The sequence below is a fragment of the Melospiza georgiana genome, chromosome 24 (genome assembly GCF_028018845.1).
Source record: "Melospiza georgiana isolate bMelGeo1 chromosome 24, bMelGeo1.pri, whole genome shotgun sequence".
NCBI classification, from domain to species: domain Eukaryota; kingdom Metazoa; phylum Chordata; class Aves; order Passeriformes; family Passerellidae; genus Melospiza; species Melospiza georgiana.
Window position 1 is genome coordinate 4000995 of NC_080453.1, and position 19075 is coordinate 4020069.

The window sequence follows — 19075 nt, forward strand, 5'->3', positions numbered from 1 at the left end:
CACGTGCACACACGCACAGATGCACACTCACACAGATGCACGCACACACACACACAGATATCCCTGCACACATGCACACTCACACAGATGCACGCACACACACGTGCACACACGCACAGATGCACACACAAATGGATGCCCGTGCACATGAGTGCCCGTGGATGCCCACACACACTGATGTGCACACATGGGACTCCATGCCCATGAATGCCCATGAATGCCCACATAAACCAGTGCCCATGAGCACACACATGGCCCTGCACAGTGATTGCAGGCTGTGGGGGTGCCCACAACACCACACACAGACACACACACACACACACACACAGACACACACACGAGAACCCATGACAATATAAACAGGTGCCCATGCACATGGATGCACACACACAGGGATGCCCATGCACGCGGGTACCCACACCCACGAATGCCAGTGTAAATGGGTGCCCAAGCCCAGAGATGCCCACACTCACCCACAGCCAGGGATGCCCCTCCACACGTGCACTCACACCCAAGCCTCCCTCCCACGCCAAGGTGCCCGGGGGAGCCCGATGGTGGCCGGGACCCCGCGGGGCGCTGGGGACGGATGGTGACCCCGCACGGCTCTCCTGGTCCAGGGCCAGAGGGGACCCGGGCTGAGGGACTCCTTTGCTGGTCCTACAGCGACAGCTATAGGTGACCGTCTGGGATGGGATGGGATGGGATGGGATGGGATGGGATGGGATGGGATGGGATGGGATGGATGGGGTGGGATGGGATGGATGGGGTGGGATGGGATGGGATGGGATGGGATGGGGTGGATGATAGATGGATTGGGCCCAGCTCCACGTCCAACCATCCAGTCCTTGCCAGGTCCTGTGCCACCCTTGCGCCACTCCTGGGCCACTCCCGCCTCTCGTGGCAAAACCCCGAAGTGTTTCCAGAGCTGAGCAAACACCTCAAGAAGGTCCCAGCAGCGCGAGCTCTGGATGGCTCCGTGCCAGTCGGATTTTCCTGATTCCAGGGGCTTCCCAGGAGTTCCAGCTTTGGCCAGAGGCCAGAGACCCCCAGAGGTTGCAGATGAGCCCTCCCTGAGTCCCTCAGTGCCCCCAGGAGGGTCCCATCCTGCCCTCCGGCAGAAGCAGAGGTTTGGGGAGCACGGGTAGAGCCTGGGAAAGCCGCACTCCGTGTCCCCTCTGTCCCCAAAGGCCGCAGGACCCGGCTGGCCCTGCTCGGGGCTGGGGAGGGGATCCGCTGTGGGGACAGGGGTGACCTGGCTCGGGGGTGCTCTGAGCAGCATCCCCTGCTCCCCACCCCAAACTCATCAGCATCCCCCACCCAGGAGCAGAGACCACGCTGGGGTCTCTGCTCCTCAGGGAGATCCCTCAGAGACCTTTGCTTAAGGGCTGGGGGGCTCTCGGGTTGTGTTTCCCACCTCACCCCCCAAAACTCGGGGAATGGCTCCTGAGTCATCCAGAAGAAAGGCCAGGAGACGAGGGGATACCCAAAAACATCACAGTGAACACCACACTCAGCAAGAAACACCCGTGGCTGCTCCTGCGGCCAGGAGGGCCCCCGGGACCCCTGACCGCGCTCGGCTCCGCCAAATGCCCCAGAAGAAAAATGTTCCTCCCGCCGGGGAGGCCAAAACATCCCCCCCACCCCCGAGTCCGGGCCCAGGGCGTGGGTGGGAATCGCCCCTCGGTCACGGCAGGTCCCCTCCGTGTCCCCTCCGTGTCCCCTCCGTGTCCCCGCCACGCGCACGGCCGGGGGGACGCTCCGGGGTCCCGCTGCGGCAGCACCGAGGAAATCCCAGCGGGCTCCGGCCGAGCCAGGGGAGCCGGGCTGGTGCCCGCAGCCCCCTCCTTCCTCCGCCGGTGACAAATGTCCCCCCCGGGCGGGGTTAGGACGTGTCCTTCAGCTCGGGGCTGGGCGGCTGCGGAGGGGGCGCCTCCGCCGAGGGCGACTGCATGTCCTGGGCACTGCCTGCGGGAGAGACCGGGACGGGTCATGGGGTGGGGTCAGAGCAGGGGATCAGGGAGTGGTTGGGGCTGGAAAGGAGCTCCAAGAGCACCGAGTGCAGCCTGTGCATCGAGTCCGACCTGTGCGTGATGCCCCCTTGTCCCAGCCCCTTGGGACCTTGGACACCTCCAGGGATGGGCACCCCAAACCCCCCTGGGCAGCTCCAATGCCTGGACACCCTTTCCATGGAGAAATTATCCCAAATATCCAACGTGGACTTCCCATGGCCTTCCCTCTGCTCCTGTCCCTGTTCCCTGGGGCACAGCCCGACCCCCCCGGCTGTGCCCTCCTGGCAGGAGCTGTGCAGAGCCACAAGGGCCCCCTGAGCCCCCTTTGCTCCAGGCTGAGCCCCTGCCCAGCTCCCTCAGCCCTTCCTGGGGCTCCAGACCCTTCCCAGCCCCGTTCCCTTCCAGCCCCTCGGTGTCCCCGTCCCTCAGCACGGGATGAACACGGGAGCCGCTGTCCCTGCCCACCCCACACCCTCCCGCCCCTCCTGGTCACCCACCTGCGCTCAGGGACATCTCGGCCAGTTTGAGGGGCAGGTCGGCGGGGCTGACGCCGGCGGGCGAGCCCAGGATGTCGGGCAGGGCATTGCGCCGGCCCGTCCTGCCCGAGGATGCGAAGTCCAGCACGGGTTCCACCTCGGTCATGCTAACCCTGGGGAGAGACATCCCCTGTGTCACCCCCGGGGCACAGCGAGCTAAAGGGACCTGGCTCTGCTCCGGGCTGGGTGCTCTGGTGCCCTTCACCCCCTGCACTCCCTGTGCCCCCCAGGAGCAAAGGCAGAGCCACCCTGCAGCCCCTGGGTCTTGCCACCCCCACCCTGGCACCTTTGGGTGCTCTGATCTCTGCTGGGCACTGCTGGGAGGGAGGGGGGTCCCACCAGCCCCCCCAGCCCAGGCAGCCTTACCGGGCACCCTCCAGCCTGGCCTGGCACCGCGTCTGCCCCGTGCCCAGGTGAGGGACACCACGGGGGACAGGGATCCGTCCTGGCTGGGTCCCCTCTGGCTGTGACCTGGGGGAGCAGAGAGGGGTCACCAATGGGGCAGGAAGGGGGGTGAAAACAGAGCAGGGAGTGAGTCTGGGGGGGACAATGGGCTGTGACCCCATGGGAGCAACCACAGCACCCCCAGAACCTCCTTCATGGTGGTATTGGTGATGGATGGATGGATGGATTGATGATGGATGGATGGATGATGGATGGATGATGGATGGATGGATGGATGGATGGATGGATGGATGGATGGATGGATGGATGGATTGATGGATGGATGGATGGATTGATGGATGGATGGATGGATGGATGGATGGATGATGGACGGATGGATGGATGATGGACGGATGGATGATGGATGGATGGATGATGGACGGATGGATGATGGATGGATGGATGGATGGATGGATGATGGATGGATGGATGGATGGATGGATGGATGGATGATGGACAGATGGATGATGGATGGATGATGGATGGATGGATGATGGATGGATGGATGGATGGATGGATGATGGATGGATGATGGATGGATGATGGATGGATGGATGATGGACAGATGGATGATGGATGGATGATGGATGGATGGATGATGGATGGATGGATGGATGGATGGATGGATGGATGGATGGATGGATGGATGATGGATGAATGGATGGATGGATGATGGATGGATGATGGATGGGTGGATGGATGGATGGATGGATGATGGATGGATGATGGATAGATGGATGATGGATGGATGGATGGATGGATGGATGGATGGATGGATGGATGGATGCATGGATGGATGATGGATGGATGGATAGATGGATGATGGATGGATGGACGGATGGATGATGGATGGATGGATGGATGGATGGATGGATGGATGGATGGATGATGGATGGATGATGGGTGGATGGATGGATGGATGGATGGATGGATGGATGGATGGATGGATGGATGGATTGATGGAGACCAGAGATGGATGGATGCAGAGGTGACAGGGATGGAGGCTGAGCACTGCCAGGGAACTGCATGGAGTCCCCAGCCTGGGGACACCACTGTGTCCCTTGCAGAGTGGCTCTTGCTGAGCCAGGCTGGCAGCAGGAGCTGGGCTGCCCTGGGTGGATGGGGGCACTCCTGGGACACCCCTGGAACCAGGAAATTTCAACTGGCATGGAGCCATCCAGATGCCAACACTGCTGGGACCTTCTCGAGGTGTTTGCTCAGCTCTGGAAACACTTTGGGATTTTGCCATGGGAGGTGGGAGTGGCCCAGGGGTGGCACAAGGGTGGCCCAGGGGTGGCACAAGGGTGGCACAGGGGTGGCACAGATCCTGGCAGGGACAGGAGGCCCACCACCCCCCAGATCCCCTCCACTCCCCACAGAGTACAGGGACCCCAAACCACCACCCCAGCAGCCCTGTCCCCTCTGGGTCAGACGTTGGTGGCAATGCTGGGACCGGTGCCCCCAAGCTGGTGACGGTGGGGGTGTGAACTCACCAATGTCCTGCTGGGAATTCCTGGTGGGAATCAGTGCTGGGAGTCACTGGGAGTCACTGGGAATTCCTGCTGGGAGTCACTGGGGTTCACTGGGAATTCCTGCTGGGAGTCACTGGGGATCACTGGGAATTCCTGCTGGGAGTCACTGCAGGGAGGACGAGCCAAGGTCCTTGGCACAGGCGCTGTGAGCACGGGAGGAGTGGCCACAGCTGCGGAGAGAGAGAGAAATAAATGATTAACCAGGGAGGTGATTAGTGATTCGTTAATTAGTGATCAGTGCTGGGCTGGCTGTGCCAGGAGGGGCAGGACCCGGGTGCTGCTCAGGGGGAAACTGAGGCACGGGGCCGGGCTGGCAGTGACAGAGGTAGGGATGGGGACAAAGGTTCCCTTTACACCTGCTCGGCCATTGTCCTCTGGAGCCACCTGCACAGCTCCAGCACGGGTGTGGGCAGTGCCACAGGTGTGAATTGTCACAGGTGTGTGAATTGTCACAAGTGTGTGCAGTGTCATGTGTGTGCAGTGCCACAGGCGTGAATTGTCACAGGTGTGTGAATTGTCACAGGTGTGTGCAGTGTCAAGTGTGTGAATTGCCACAGGTGTGAATTGTCACAGGTGTGTGAATTGTCACAAGTGTGTGCAGTGTCATGTGTGGGCAGTGCCACAGGTGTGAATTGTCACAGGTGTGTGAATTGTCACAAGCGTGTGCAGTGTCATGTGTGTGCAGTGCCACAGGTGTGAATTGTCACAGGTGTGTGAATTGTCACAAGTGTGTGCAGTGTCATGTGTGTGCAGTGTCACAGGTGGGAATTGCCATGTGTATGATTTGTTACATGTGTGTGCATTGTCACAGCTCTGAACTGTCACACGTGTGTGCATTGTTACAGGTGTGAATTGTCACAAGTGTGTGTGAATTGTCACAGGTGTGAGTTGTCACGTGTGTGAGCTGTCACACGTGTGAATTGCCATGTGTGTGAATTGTCACAGGTGTGTGCATTGTCAGAGGTGTGAATTGTCACATTTTCACGTGTGTGTACACTGTCATGTGCATTGTCATAGGTGTGTGGATTGTCACATGTGTGTGCATTGTCTCAGATGTGTGTGTCTGTGTGTGTCACCTCTGGCTGGGCTGTTCCATGTGCCCATACAGGTGTGTGCATGTGTGACATCCCCTGTCACGCCTGTGTGCACGTGTGGCACTCCCTGACACATCTATGAGACAGTGTGACATCCCCTGTCACACTTTGTGCACATGTGGCACTCCCTGACACGTCTGTGTGACAGTGTGACACTCCCTGGCGCATCGATGCAGTGTGACACCCCTGCCACGCTGTGTGGCACTCCCTGTCACTGTGCCTGCTCGTGTGGCACCTCCTGGCTCCCAGCGCCACAGCCGTGTCACCTCCTTGTCCCAGAGTTTGTCCCCAGCCCCCACCTGCTCAAGGTCCCTTCCCATCCCCCGGCACCACCTGTGCCACCACAGCAGCACCCGGGGCAGCCCGAGCCTGGCACTGGGACCCGTGTGCCATCCCCGGGGTGTCCCCGTGTGCCATCCCTGGTGTGCCCGCCGTGTCCTCGGGATTGTGGGGATCGCACACCCGTGGGTGGCGGTGTGAGCACACGAGCACACGAGCACACGCATTGCAGGGGCTCCGGGTGTTTCAGGGAGAAATCCTGCGCGGGAAGGGCTGTGCAGGAGCCACCAGGAGGGACCGAGCAGCCACGGGGATGTGGCACCTGGGGACAGGGGAGGGACCGAGCAGCCACGGGGATGTGGCACCTGGGGACAGGGGAGGGACCGAGCAGCCACGGGGATGTGGCACCTGGGGACAGGGGGTGGCTGAGGGAACGACGGACTCTGATCTCAGGGGTTCCAGGCTGAAGGATGACGAGATTCCCTGTGGAGCCCTGCGGATCCCTGATGCCGTGTACACACATGCACACGCACACACACACACACACACACACACACACGCACACACACACACACACACACACGCACACACTCTCACACACACATTCACAGATGTATTCACACACACTCTCACGTGTTCATCCTCACACACACATACACTCACACACATGTTCACACTCACACACACACGTGTGAACACTCATACACAGTCATGCATGCTCACACACACGTGCACACACACACTCATACACGTGTTCACACTGGTGTGCGCACACACACACATACTCACATGCTCACGCACACTCACACCCATGTGTTCACACCCATGCACACACTCACACGTGTTCATACACACACACACTTGTGCACACACACTCACACTCATTCACACTCTCACAGTAACACACACACACACACACACACACACGTTCTCACACACACTCACACATGTGTTCACACTCACACACACACTCTAACACACACACTTTAACACACACACACACACACACACCTTCTCACACACGTGTTCACACTCACACTCACACTCACACTCACACACATTCCCTGCCCCAGCCCAGCCTCAGGCCGGATCAGAGCTCCCCCCCGCTCCCCCTGGTCGCCGCCCGCAACGCCAGGAGCCAGGAGTGCCCAGCCCTGGAGTGCCCAATCCTGGAGTGCCCAACCCTGGCAGTGCCCAGCCCTGGCAGTGCCCAACCCTGGAGTGCCCAGCCCTGGAGTGCCCAGCCCTGGAGTGCCCAGCCCTGGAGTGCCCAGCCTGGCAGTGCCCAGCCCTGGAGTGCCCAACCCTGGAGTGCCCAGCCCTGGAGTGCCCAGCCCTGGAGTGCCCAGCCCTGGAGTGCCCAACCCTGGAGTGCCCAGCCCTGGAGTGCCCAGCCTGGCAGTGCCCAGCCCTGGAGTGCCCAGCCCTGGAGTGCCCAGCCTGGCAGTGCCCAGCCCTGGAGTGCCCAACCCTGGAGTGCCCAGCCCTGGAGTGCCCAGCCTGGCAGTGCCCAGCCCGGCAGTGCCCAACCCTGGAGTGCCCAGCCCTGGAGTGCCCAGCCTGGCAGTGCCCAGCCCTGGAGTGCCCAGCCCTGGCAGTGCCCAGCCTGGCAGTGCCCAACCCTGGCAGTACCCAACCCTGGCAGTGCCCAGCCCTAGAGTGCCCAACCCTGGCAGTGCCCAACCCTGGCAGTGTCCAGCCCTGGCAGTGCCCAGTCCTGGAGTGTCCAGCCCGGCAGTGCCCAGCCCTGGCAGTGCCCAGCCTGGCAGTGCCCAACCCTGACAGTGCCCAGCCCTGGCAGTGCCCAGCCCTGGAGTGCCCAACCCTGGCAGTGCCCAGCTCCAGCCCGGCTCCTGCCCATGCCCCTCTCGCGGCTCCCAGCCATGGGGATGGGATCAGACCCTGCTCTGAAAAGCCCCACCAGGGACCAGGATCCTGGGGCTGGCTGGGAACCCAAACCCGGGGTTGTCACCACCCTGAGCTCCCCTGGGACACAACACTGCAGTCCCATCGGGCTGTCCCTGCACCACGGGGACAAAGGCCAAGCCACCAACGCCTTCCCATGCTACGACCTCAGGTCTGTAACCCTACATTTGTCCTCACAGAGAAAAGCAAGGCACAATTCTTCCCAAGAATTTTTCTGGGTTTCACATTCTCTGAAGATGAGAGAAAGAAAACAGAATTCTTATCATTTGCTGTGCCTGTGTTTGTGCAAAAGCAGAATGCAATATGGAGATTGTTCACCCACAGCGATGGGGTTTTGGTCCTTTGGCCTGTCAGGACCAAGTGTGCAGCCCCACATTCCTCTTCAAGAAGAAAAGCAAGGCACAATTCTTCTCAAGAATATTCTTATCTCATTTGTTGTGCCTGTATTTGTGCAAAAGCAAAATGCAGTATGGAAATTGTTCACCCACAGTGATGGGGTTTTGGTTCCTTGGCCTGTCAGGGCCAGGTGTGTGTGTGTGTGTGTGTTGGGACTGTTGGGTGACAGTCACGAGATTCTGTGCAGTGTGTGCAGAGTTGAGTGCTTGGCAAATTCAGCTTAGATGTAATATATTATAATATAGAATAATATAGTATAATAAAGTAATTAATTAGCCTTCTGATATCAGTGGAGTCCTCCTCATCATTCCTCCTTCACTGGGGCCCTCACAGCACAGCTATACAGGACCCACAGGCAATTCCAACACAAATGGGGCAAATCCCACTGGATAAACCTGGTGAGGGAGGATTTCCCCCTCTAAGCAGGGACACTTTGGGTGGCTTAGCAGTGTCTCAGCCTAAAAACGCTCCTGGAGTCACATGGAAAGTCCTCGGGGCCACTGGCTCCTGCTTTAATGCCCCTAATGAGATAGAGGAGGGAAGGGCAGAAATAAACTTTAATCCCGCTGGAGATGGGCAGGGAAGGTGCTGGGAGAGGTGGAGGGAGGAGATGGCCAGGGATGGATGAGCTCCTTGGGACAGCAGAGCCCTGCAGGAGGGCAGGAGGGTGCTGAAGGGGCAGAGGAAGGTGAAATCTGTCACAGACACATTTTATGAAAAATCCTTTTGCCAGGATCTTTTCTCCTGAGAAGCTTCAGCTTCTCCATGTTTTGCTGCTTTGGAATGTGATTTGGAGAACTGTTTACCCAGCATGTGAAATTGGTTTTACTTGATGACCAATGACAGCCACTTGTGTCGAGGCTGTGAGCAGTTGCAAGATTTCCTTTCCTTTCCTTTTCCTTTCCTTTCCTTTCTTTTCCTTTCCTTTCCTTTCCTTTCCTTTCCTTTCCTTTCCTTTCCTTTCCTTTCCTTTCCTTTCCTTTCCTTTCCTTTCCTTTCCTTTCCTTTCCTTTCCTTTCCTTTCCTTTCCTTTCCTTTCCTTTCCTTTCCTTTCCTTTCCTTTCCTTTCCTTTCCTTTCCTTTCCTTTCCTTTCCTTTCCTTTCCTTTCCTTTCCTTTCCTTTCCTTTCCTTTCCTTTCCTTTCCATGAAATCCTTCCTTCTATTATTTTAGTATAGTTTTAATATATAATTTTCTTTTAATATAATACATATCAAAAAATAATAAATCAGCCTTCTGAAACATGGAGTCAAGATTTCCATCTCTTCCCTCGTCATGGGACCCTCAAACACCACCACAGGACCCACCTGGAGCTGGAGCAGTACAAGGAACCCAGGTCAGGGTCACACACACCCATGATCCCCTCAGGAGCAGTGTGTCCCCTCTAATACAAATTTTTGGGGTTGCTGGGGGTGGCAGAGACCCCAAACTGCACCTGGAGCATGGGAACCACCATGGACACACTTCTGTGCTGGGATAGCAGGCTGAACTCTCCCCCAAACCAGAAACAACAACCCAGGAATGCTCCAGGAATTCAGGGCCTGGGAGGTGTTACAGGAATCCTGAGGATTCATTGAACCACAAGGATTTGCTTCTTCAGCTTCTGAGTTGTTATTGGGCCAGGAGCTCCTCGGGAAGGGGCTTTGGGGCATTTAATGATCTTGGTTTCCTCTCTCTGGGGGGGTTCCTCCTGCTCGTTTAATTCAACATTTTATGGGATCTGTGCTGGGAATGCTGCAGCCTGGAACAAACCATCAAAATCCACCAGCAACCCCTTAATGCTGATGAACAGGAAGAAAAATCAGAAGGATTTAGAGAGATGAAACTGTACAATTGAGTGGAATGGGAAGGAAAGAGATGCCCCAGGTCAAAAGGGAATGGGAGCATCACCAGGAAAATGAGCCAGGAGTGCACACAGGAGGGAAACCCAATGGGCTTGGCTCAACCAGAGCCTGAGAGGCAGCAGGCAGCCCTGGAGCTGGGAGAGCAGATGGCAATAATTAAACACAGGATAAAATCTGGAGAGCCTGGAGCTCCCCAGGGAGACAGCAGGTTCAGCTTCTCTCCAGGGAAGTGGCTGCTGGAGCCCTGGGGATGCTGAGCCAGGTGGGAATGGGCTGTGTCACCTGCCAGGGACAGCTCAGGATCCCAGGGAGAGGGAAGAAGGATAAATGCTGTCCTGAACTCCTGTCCTGAACTCCTGGGAAAGGGGGGAAAGCTGCAGGAATGAGGGCTGGTGCAGGAATATTGTTGAAGATTGCAATGCAAGATGTTTTCTATTACCATCTGTATGGCAGATTATATTTTGTCAAGTAGGCAGTTTGCCTTATCTCTCTCTATGAGTGACCACATTCACACCACCCTTGGAGGGGACACCTGCTGATAACAGCTATTGAATGTCCCTGCACGGCTGATAAGAACTACAGCATCCCATTGGGAGATGGGAGCCCAGAGGGAGGAGCCAAGCATTCCTACCCGGATAGAATCTGGAGATTCTGCAACACCAGCACGGCTTCTGCACTGGATTGCCCAGAGGAACAGCAGCTGCCTCTGCCCCTGGATCTTCAGAGGCAGAGACTGCACCTTTCTCCAGGATCCCTGCTCCAGCAGAACCAGCCCTGACACTGCAGGAGGGCTGAGCCACAATTCCAATGGCACTGCTGCCAACAGCCTGACCCACAGGGTGTCAGGTTGGGTTCTGGCTCTGGCAGTGTTGGTTTAGTTCAGTGCATTGTTTATTTTATCCTTTTATATTTTTATTTTCCCTATTAAAGAACTGTTATTCCTGCTCCCATAATTTTGCCTGAGAGCTCCTTAAAATTTATAGCAATTTGGGGGGGGGTGGGGAGGGCTTACATTTTCCATTTCTCCTGCCTTCCTCAGCAGACTCCTGTCTTTCCAAACCAAGACAAATATTGAACACAGAGGTGCAGAACAACTTTTGGAACAGGTTTTGCTCCACACAGGGAAGTGTCTGGAGAGGATGATGGTCCCTCCTGGCAGGGATGCAGCTTCCAGACTGATTCCCATGGGATGCTGGCACCCCCCTGCCTGCCCTGGGCAGCAGGACCCCTCCAACCATGGCCTGACATTTTCATCCCTAAATCCCCAGGATTCCAGGTGGGCCAGGCAGGACTTTGGGCAGGCAGGAATTTGGGCCAGCTCGGATCTTGCTGTGCACCTTTGGAGTGATGGTCTGGAGTGAAGTGTCAGGTATCTAAGTGAACATGGATCCTGCTTGGAGCACCAGCAAGGTCTCCCACTGGCTTCCCCCCAGTTTTCCTCTGGCTCTTTTCCTCCCTGGCTCTTTCCCAAAGCTCTGAGGAATTGTTCCAGTGGGGTTTCTAAGCAGGGGTGACACTGGCAGCTCCCCAAAGCTCTGGCACATCCTGGTACCCTCAGGGTTGGCTCTTCCCCAGGATTCCCTTCCCAGCAAACCCTCCCCATTCCAAAGGCTTTGGACAAATGGCTCCCACTCCTTCCCTTTCTGTGGAGCAGCAGATCCCCCTTGTTGGGATAATTCCACTTCCAGAGGAATCCCCATCACCCTCTAAGCCCCCTCCTGTTGTGTCCTGCCTTGAGCTCTGACCTTCCTCCTGCTCTTGCACACTCATCCTCACAGCTGGATTGGCTTTCCCTCTTCTCCACCACTCCTGTCTGTGCTTGGATTTTGTCACCCATGGATTTGGGAGATGCTGAAGGGTCTCTTTGTCCCCTCCATCACCTCACATCCCTTCCCTGCCTCCTGCCTGGTCCCCATCCCTGCCCTGCAGATGGGCAGGACCAGCTTCAGGCTCAGTCCCACCCCTTTTCACTCCCAGATCCTGAATTATTCCACTCAGGCCTCTCCTGGATCCCAGGGATCCTTTTAAAGATCAGCCTTCATCCTCTGCTTCCTTTTGCACAATACAGGGTCTCACTGCCCAGAGCATCTGTGGCTGCCCCTGGAGCCCTGGCAGTGCCCAAGGCCAGGCTGGACATTGGGGCTGGCAGCACCTGGCACAGTGGCAGGTGTCCCTGGGCTGCAATCAGCTGCCATTGAAGATCCCTTCCCACCCAAACCACTCTGGCATTCACATTCCTGAACCAAGGATGGAAACCAGCACCAAAACCCATTGCAGCAAATGGAGAAAGGAAAGGAAAGAATGATTTCCTGGCTGGTTCCAGGTGCCCCCAGTGCCATTTGCCACAGGGGGTTTGTGGCCTGGCAAGGCCTGGTTAGAGAGGTTTGGGCTGTGCCAGGGTGCCCAGAGCAGCTGTGGCTGCCCCTGGAGCCCTGGCAGTGCCCAAGGCCAGGCTGGGGCACCTGGCACAGTGGGAGGTGTCCCTGCCATGGCAGGGGCGGCACTGGGTGGACTTTCAGGTTCTTTCCAACCAGGGATTCTATGACTTATTTTTTAGGGTTTTTTTCCAGCTGTAGCACTCGGAATTTTTATTTCCACACAAAACCTGAGCTGTGTCCCAGCTAACACCAGCCTAGGCAGAGCACAAACCCTTCTCTTCAGGGGCTCAGCTGGGCTTGTGGGATACTGAGACCTAAAATCCTGCTGAAGGCAAGGAGAAGGAAGGGCTGTGAAATGGGACCCCGGTAATCTCCATGCCTGTGGTTCCCGGCTGCCAGCAGGGCGGGGTGCAGGGAGGAAGGAGGGGTTTGCTCCGGGATGGAGCCGCCCGGCAGAGCAGAGGTTCTGCTGATTCGCTGTCACCCACGGGGATGATGGCAGAGTTCAGCTGTGCCTAAAATCCAAGCTGAGTCTGTCCAGAAGGGATTTCAGGCTGTTTGTATAAACTGTCCCTTCGGATTTTAGTGCTGGAAACACAAACCAGAGCAAGCCCTGCTCCAATGTGGGAGTGAACCCAGCTCTTGTGCACCCAGACATTCCAATCCTAAATTTCTCAGAACAAACCCAAATTCTGCCAACCCAAACCCAGGTGTCGCAGACATCTTTTATGAAAAATCCTTTCCTTAGGATTTTTCCTCCTGAGAAGCTGGGAGGCTTCAGGAATAAAATGTAAACATTGCTGCCATGATCTAGTTGAACAGTTAGAACATCGGCTGCACTAGATGATCTTATAGGTCCCTTCCAGTCTTGAAAATTCTGTGATTCTGTGATTATCTGCTGCTGTGGGATGCAACAGGTGCATCTGTGATTGGCCCATGTTGGTTGTTTGTAATTAATGGCCAATCAGTCAGCTGGCTTGGACAGAGAGCCGAGCCACAAACCTTTGTTATAATTCTATTCTATTCTATTCTATTCTATTCTATTCTATTCTATTCTATTCTATTCTATTCTATTCTATTCTATTCTATTCTATTCTATTCTATTCTATTCTTAGCCAGCCTTCTGATGAAACCTTTTCTTTTATTCTTTTAGTATAATTTTAATGTAATATATATAATAAAATAATAAATCAGCCTTCTGAAACATGGAGTCAGATCCTTGTCTCTTCCCCAATCCGTAAACCCCTGTGAACACCATCACAATCCAGCTGCTTCCACACCTGGGGGTGCTCACACCTCATCCCACACCAGGGCTTGGTTTCCCCACAGGGCAGTGACCCCAGAGAAAATCCCCTGTGGATCCTGCAGGCCTGGGCTGGGCCAGGAGCAGCGCTCCAGAGGACTCAGCAGTTTAATCTGGCACAGCCCTGCTGAGCTCAGCATCTCCCACGAGCCCACACTGGGATGAAACCGAGCTGGATGTGTGATTCCCTCTGGAGCACCTGGATTCAGCCCTGGACAGGCCTGAGCTGCCCTGATTAGAGAGCAAAACACCAAAGGCTCAGAGGCACGAGGCCATGGGCTGACACTGCAGCTTCATCCTGCATCCCAAACCTCCAGGGGAGGGCATGGAAAACCTGGAGAACCTCAGCTGTGCTGCCCAGAGAGGGAATGGCCAAATCCCTGCTCCTGTTCCCCATCCTCTGAGGCCCCCAGCCCAGCACACATCACTGCATTTTCCATCTCTTTGTGCTCAGAATGAGGATTTCTGGCTTTTCCCAGCACATGGAGCAGGGTTTGGGAGCTCTGAGGGGTGAGGTCCTTGGGGAAGGGAAGGGAAGGGAAGGGAAGGGAAGGGAAGGGAAGGGAAGGGAAGGGAAGGGAAGGGAAGGGAAGGGAAGGGAAGGGAAGGGAAGGGAAGGGAAGGGAAGGGAAGGGAAGGGAAGGGAAGGGAAGGGAAGGGAAGGGAAGGGAAGGGAAGGGAAGGGAAGGGAAGGGAAGCTGCTCCAGTCATGCCCAGCCCAGCCAGGTGTTCTCCAGCCTGTGGTCCATGACCTGTTCCAGAGCTATTCCTATTCCATCCTCCACCTTCATCAGTTAATTCCCTTTAATTAACTGATTAAAGGTAATCAGCTGGAGTGGCAGGAGGAGCACAGGAATTCCTGCTGGGGAGTTTGGGTGCCAATCAGAGACCCTACAAAGGTGCTGGGTGAGCCTCCCTTCCCCACATTCCTCAGTCCCATCGGCTGCATCCAGCTCCTTTTTGAGTCCAAGGAGGAAACACCACGGCCCCTTTGACATGAGGGGGTGGGAGCCACCCCAGCCCCATGAGATGGAGCTGGAGCCTGGTTAACCCAGCCTGGATAACATGGCTAACCCAGCCTGGTTAACCTGGATAACCTGGATAACCCAGCCTGGATAACCTGGACAAACCAGCCTGAATAACATGGGTAACCCGGCCTGGATAACGCAGCCTGGTTAACCTGGACAACTCAGCCTGGATAACGCAGCCTGGTTAACCTGGACAACTCAGCCTGGATAACCCAGCCTGGATAACCTGGATAACCCAGCCTGGTTAACATGGCTAACCCAGCCTGAATTACCCAGCCTGGATAACGCAGCCTGGTTAACCTGGATAACCCATCCTGGATAACTCAGCCTGGATAACCCAGCCTGGATAACCTGGACAATCCAGCCTGGTTAACCTGGCTAACCTAGCCTGGTAAACTTGGATAACCCAGACTGGATAACTTCGTTAACCCAGCCTGATTAACCCAGCCTGGATAAGCTGGATAACCCAGCCTGGATAACCCAGCCTGGATAACCTGGATAACCCAGCCTGGTTAACATGGCTAACCCAGCCTGAATTACCCAGCCTGGATAACGCAGCCTGGTTAACCTGGACAATCCAGCCTGGTTAACCTGGCTAACCTAGCCTGGTAAACTTGGATAACCCAGACTGGATAACTTCGTTAACCCAGCCTGATTAACCCAGCCTGGATAACCTGGTTAACCCAGCCTGGTTAACCTGGACAACCTGGATAATCCAGCCTGGATAACCTGGTTAACCCAGCCTGGTTAACCTGGATAACCCAGCCTGGTTAACCTGGACAACCTGGATAATCCAGCCTGGATAACCTGGTTAATCCAGCCTGGATAACCTGGCTAACCCAGCCTGGTAAACTTGGATAACCCAGACTGGATAACTTCATTAACCCAGCCTGGTTAACCTGGATAACCCACCCTGGATAACCCAGCCGGGATAACTTGGCTAACCCAGCCTGGATAACCTGGATAACCCAGCCTGGTTAACCTGGCTAACCTAGCCTGGTTAACCTGGATAACCCACCCTGGATAACCCAGCCTGGATAACATGGACAATCCAGCCTGGATAACCTGGCTAACCCAGCCTGGTTAACCTGGACAATCCAGCCTGGTTAACCGGGATAACCCAGCCTGGTTAACCTGGACAATCCAGCCTGGTTAACCAGGATAACCCAGCCTGGTTAACCTGGCTAACCCAGCCCTGCTCTGGGACTCAGGGGAGCCAACAGCAGCTCTGCATCTCCGTGGGGAAGGAAGGGATCTAATGAGGGTAATTAGGGTGATTGAGCCCTGGGTAATGGAGCTCCCAGCAGAACCCTCAGCTCCCTGCTCTGACACACCACAAGCTGTAATTTTGCATAACACAACCAGGTAATTTAGCACAATAAAGGTGTCACCCACATGCACAGCAGTTCCGTTCCTGGCCAGGCTCAGGCTCCCCTTCCCCCCAGAGGGGTTTCAGCCCCAGCCCCGGGTGGAGCATCCAGGGATGGAACGGGGACACCCTCGGTTCTGTGGCTGTGGAGCCGTGGGTGGCACCGGGATGGGTGCCAGGGGAAACCCAGGGAGCTGTGGGCTGTCACAGGGAGCCAGCTGGGTGCCACCAAGCCCGTCCCAGGCTGTGCCATGCCGGGAGTGCCAAGGGCTGGGTGGCACCGGAGCTCGGGCACCATGGGGGCCTCATGTCCCTGCAGGAGCTCCTTCTGCTCCATCTGCCCCTGGTGGCACCTGGGGAGGACCCTGGAGAGCGCCCTGGTCCAGCTGGGATTGGAGGAGGCTCCCAGCCCTGCTGGAGCACCGGGATAAGTGCAGGCAGCCAGAATTCCAGGGAGAAGAGGCAGCTGGAGCTTCCCTGGGATCTCTGGCTGTCTGGGGAGCCCTGGGCACAGCTCTCCCAGCCCCTGGATGCCTGTGGATCCTTCCCACTGCAGCTCAGCCCAGGGCAGGTGGGAAACTTCCAGGGCACCCAGCTCTGAGGCAGCAACCCCAGCCCGGTGATCCAGATGTTTCCCTGCACCGAGAGGGGAGCAGCACCAGGAGCCTCCAGCTGCCACCACCACCCTGTGACAAAACCCCAGCGCCGGGAGCTGGCAGGGAGGGCACCAACAGCCAAGGAGGGCAGAAATCCGTGCAGGGGGCTCTGGGATCAGAGGCACGGCTGGAAATCTGGGATGGAGCAGAGCCAGTCCCAATGGGCCAGGGCTGAGCCAGGAGCTGGAATTGCCCATTCCAGGAGCTGGAATTGCCATTCTAGGAGCTGGAACTGCTGTTCCAGGAGCCAAGGGAGCTGGAATTGTCCATTCCAGGATCCAGAACTGCCATTCCAGGAGCTGGAATTGCCTGTTTCAGGCCTGGAGTTGCCCTTTCCAGGATCTGGAATTGCCATTCCAGGAGCCAAGGGAGCTGGAATTCTCCTTTCCAGGAGCTGGAATTGCTGTTCCAGGAGCTGGAATTGCTGTTCCAGGAGCCAAGGGCAGAGCAGGGCCGGGTGCCCCTCCTGTTCATGGTTCCAGGTCCCCCAAGGTCTGGAGCACCACCAGGGCTCCTCCAGCTGCCCCAGGAGTTGAACCCCAAGGAATCCTCACAGCCAAACCCCCAAAGCAGCCCCAGAGCATCCCAACTCTGCCTCCAGCATCCCATTCCGGGCAAAAACGCTGGGATTCCCTTAGTTCCAAGTGAGGATCGAGCTCTGCCTCCACCTTTCCCCTCCCCCATCTCCTGCTTTGGGGGAAATTGGTGCTGAGCTGAAGGGTGAGGACAGGGGACAGTGGCGGGGCTGGGTCCCTTTGTGACAGCGAGGATGGGGTGGACACCCCAAGGTCACGGGCTGCGAGCAGTGGGGGTGAGCAGGGGACATCCTGCCTGTGGCACCTCCGCGGTGGCACCGCCACCAGCCCGGGGACAGCAGCCAGCTCCGGGGACCAAAGGGACCCGATCCAAGCATCTGCAGGGGCGATCTGCCAGGCGATGCCCCGGGGCGGGGAGGAGGGGCTGGCCCTGGGGAAGCCCTTTCCTCCCGCCAGGAAGCGCCACAGGAGCGTGGCCGTGTCCCTGTGCCTGCTCGGGGTGCTCAGCCCCGGCGGCTCCCCGGGCCCAAATCCCCTGGGAAGCTCCAGCCCGGGGGCTGAGGCTGGAGCTGGGGTGGGGTAGAAGCGGTGGCTGAGAGGAGAACAAGGCAAGGGGAGGGTGGAGGGGCAGCGGTGGCCCAGGACATGCAGGGGGTGGGTGCCAGGCTGCCACAGAGATGCCACCAGAGGGGCTTATCTCAGTGCCCACCCTGGAACAGACGAGCCTTGCTCGGTGCCTCAGCCCTGCCCCCCAAATCCTCCCCTGAGCGCCCTGGCCCTGGAGGGCGGCACAGACACCCCAAGTACTCGAGAGACACCCCAACCCCAGTGCAGCTGCTGCCAACTTCCATCCCCCCAAACCCCATCAGTCCCCGAGGCCACCAACAAACCCTGACCCTCCGGCCTCTGCTCCTTCCTAGAGGGGTGCCCGGGGTGGACGCCTCCTTCCTGGGGTGGGCACCAGACCCCAGGGTGGGCACCCAGACCCCAGGGTGGGCACCCAGACCTCAGGGTGGGCACCAGATCCCTCACCCCAGGGAGCCCAGGGCACCCTCCACGGTGGCCCAGGGCCTCGGTGCCACCTCGTCACCTGCACCCAGCAGCCCCCAGCCGCTCACCTGGTGCCGGCGGCGATGCCGGTGCCGAGGCCGGCGGTGACGGGGACACCGAAGGTGATGCTGCCGCCGGTGCCGGGGGCGATGGGGATGTCGGTGCCGCGGGCGATGCCGGTGCCGCTGTTGATGCTGATTCTGGTGCCGGAGCCGGTGCCGATGGCGATGCTGATGCCGGTGTCAGTGCCGGTGGTGATGCCGGTGCCGATGGTGATGCCGGAGCCGGTTCCGATGGTGATACCGGTGCCGGTGCCGGTGCCAGCCCGGCCGCCGGGGGAAGGATGCTCCGCGCTCGGCAGCAGCCGCGGGGACGCCTCCGGCTCCAGGCGGCCCTGGGGCACCGGGGCCGAGCCGCCGCCGCCGCCGCCCGCCCCAGCGCCGCCGCTCCCGCCCGGCCCGGCCCCCCGCTCGGCGCGGGGGGGACCCAGCGCGGCCCCGCCCGCCGCCCCCCCGCTCCCCCCGCCGCCGGGGCCGCCCCTCGCCCCCCCCCGGGCTGCCGTGTCCCCGCGTCCCCCCGCGCTCACACACACACGGCAGGGAGGGAGCGCTGTGACATCCCTCGGGTGCCCAGCTCCGCATGGACCCCCAGCCCGGCGTGGCCGCCAGCCCTGCTCGGGAAATGGGAAATTTCGCT

The 19075-nt window shown here is 57.9% G+C and overlaps 1 protein-coding gene across 1 annotated transcript; it reads right to left on the reverse strand.

Moving 5' to 3' along the window:
• Window positions 1-1374: 1374 nt before the first annotated feature.
• On the reverse strand, window positions 1375-18766 carry LOC131093204 (cAMP-dependent protein kinase inhibitor beta-like). Its single transcript, XM_058040313.1, has 5 exons — window positions 18448-18766; window positions 4483-4691; window positions 2912-3016; window positions 2507-2658; window positions 1375-1965 (listed from the first exon to the last, which is right to left on the reverse strand). Exons 4-5 carry the CDS (start codon window positions 2649-2651, stop codon window positions 1883-1885), a joined length of 228 nt encoding a protein of 75 aa, XP_057896296.1. The 5' UTR covers window positions 2652-2658; window positions 2912-3016; window positions 4483-4691; window positions 18448-18766; the 3' UTR covers window positions 1375-1882.
• Between the last annotated feature and the right edge of the window lie 309 nt (window positions 18767-19075).

What these genes read in the sequence shown, in the direction of transcription:
- LOC131093204 (XM_058040313.1), bottom strand. Translation starts at nt 2,651, where the DNA reads ATGACCGAGGTGGAACCCGTGCTGGACTTCGCATCCTCGGGCAGGACG. An exon ending in CGAGATGTCCCTGAGCGCAG is followed by an intron (nt 1,966 to 2,506) that starts GTGGGTGACCAG and finishes TCTCTCCCGCAG; the next exon opens with GCAGTGCCCAGGACATGCAG.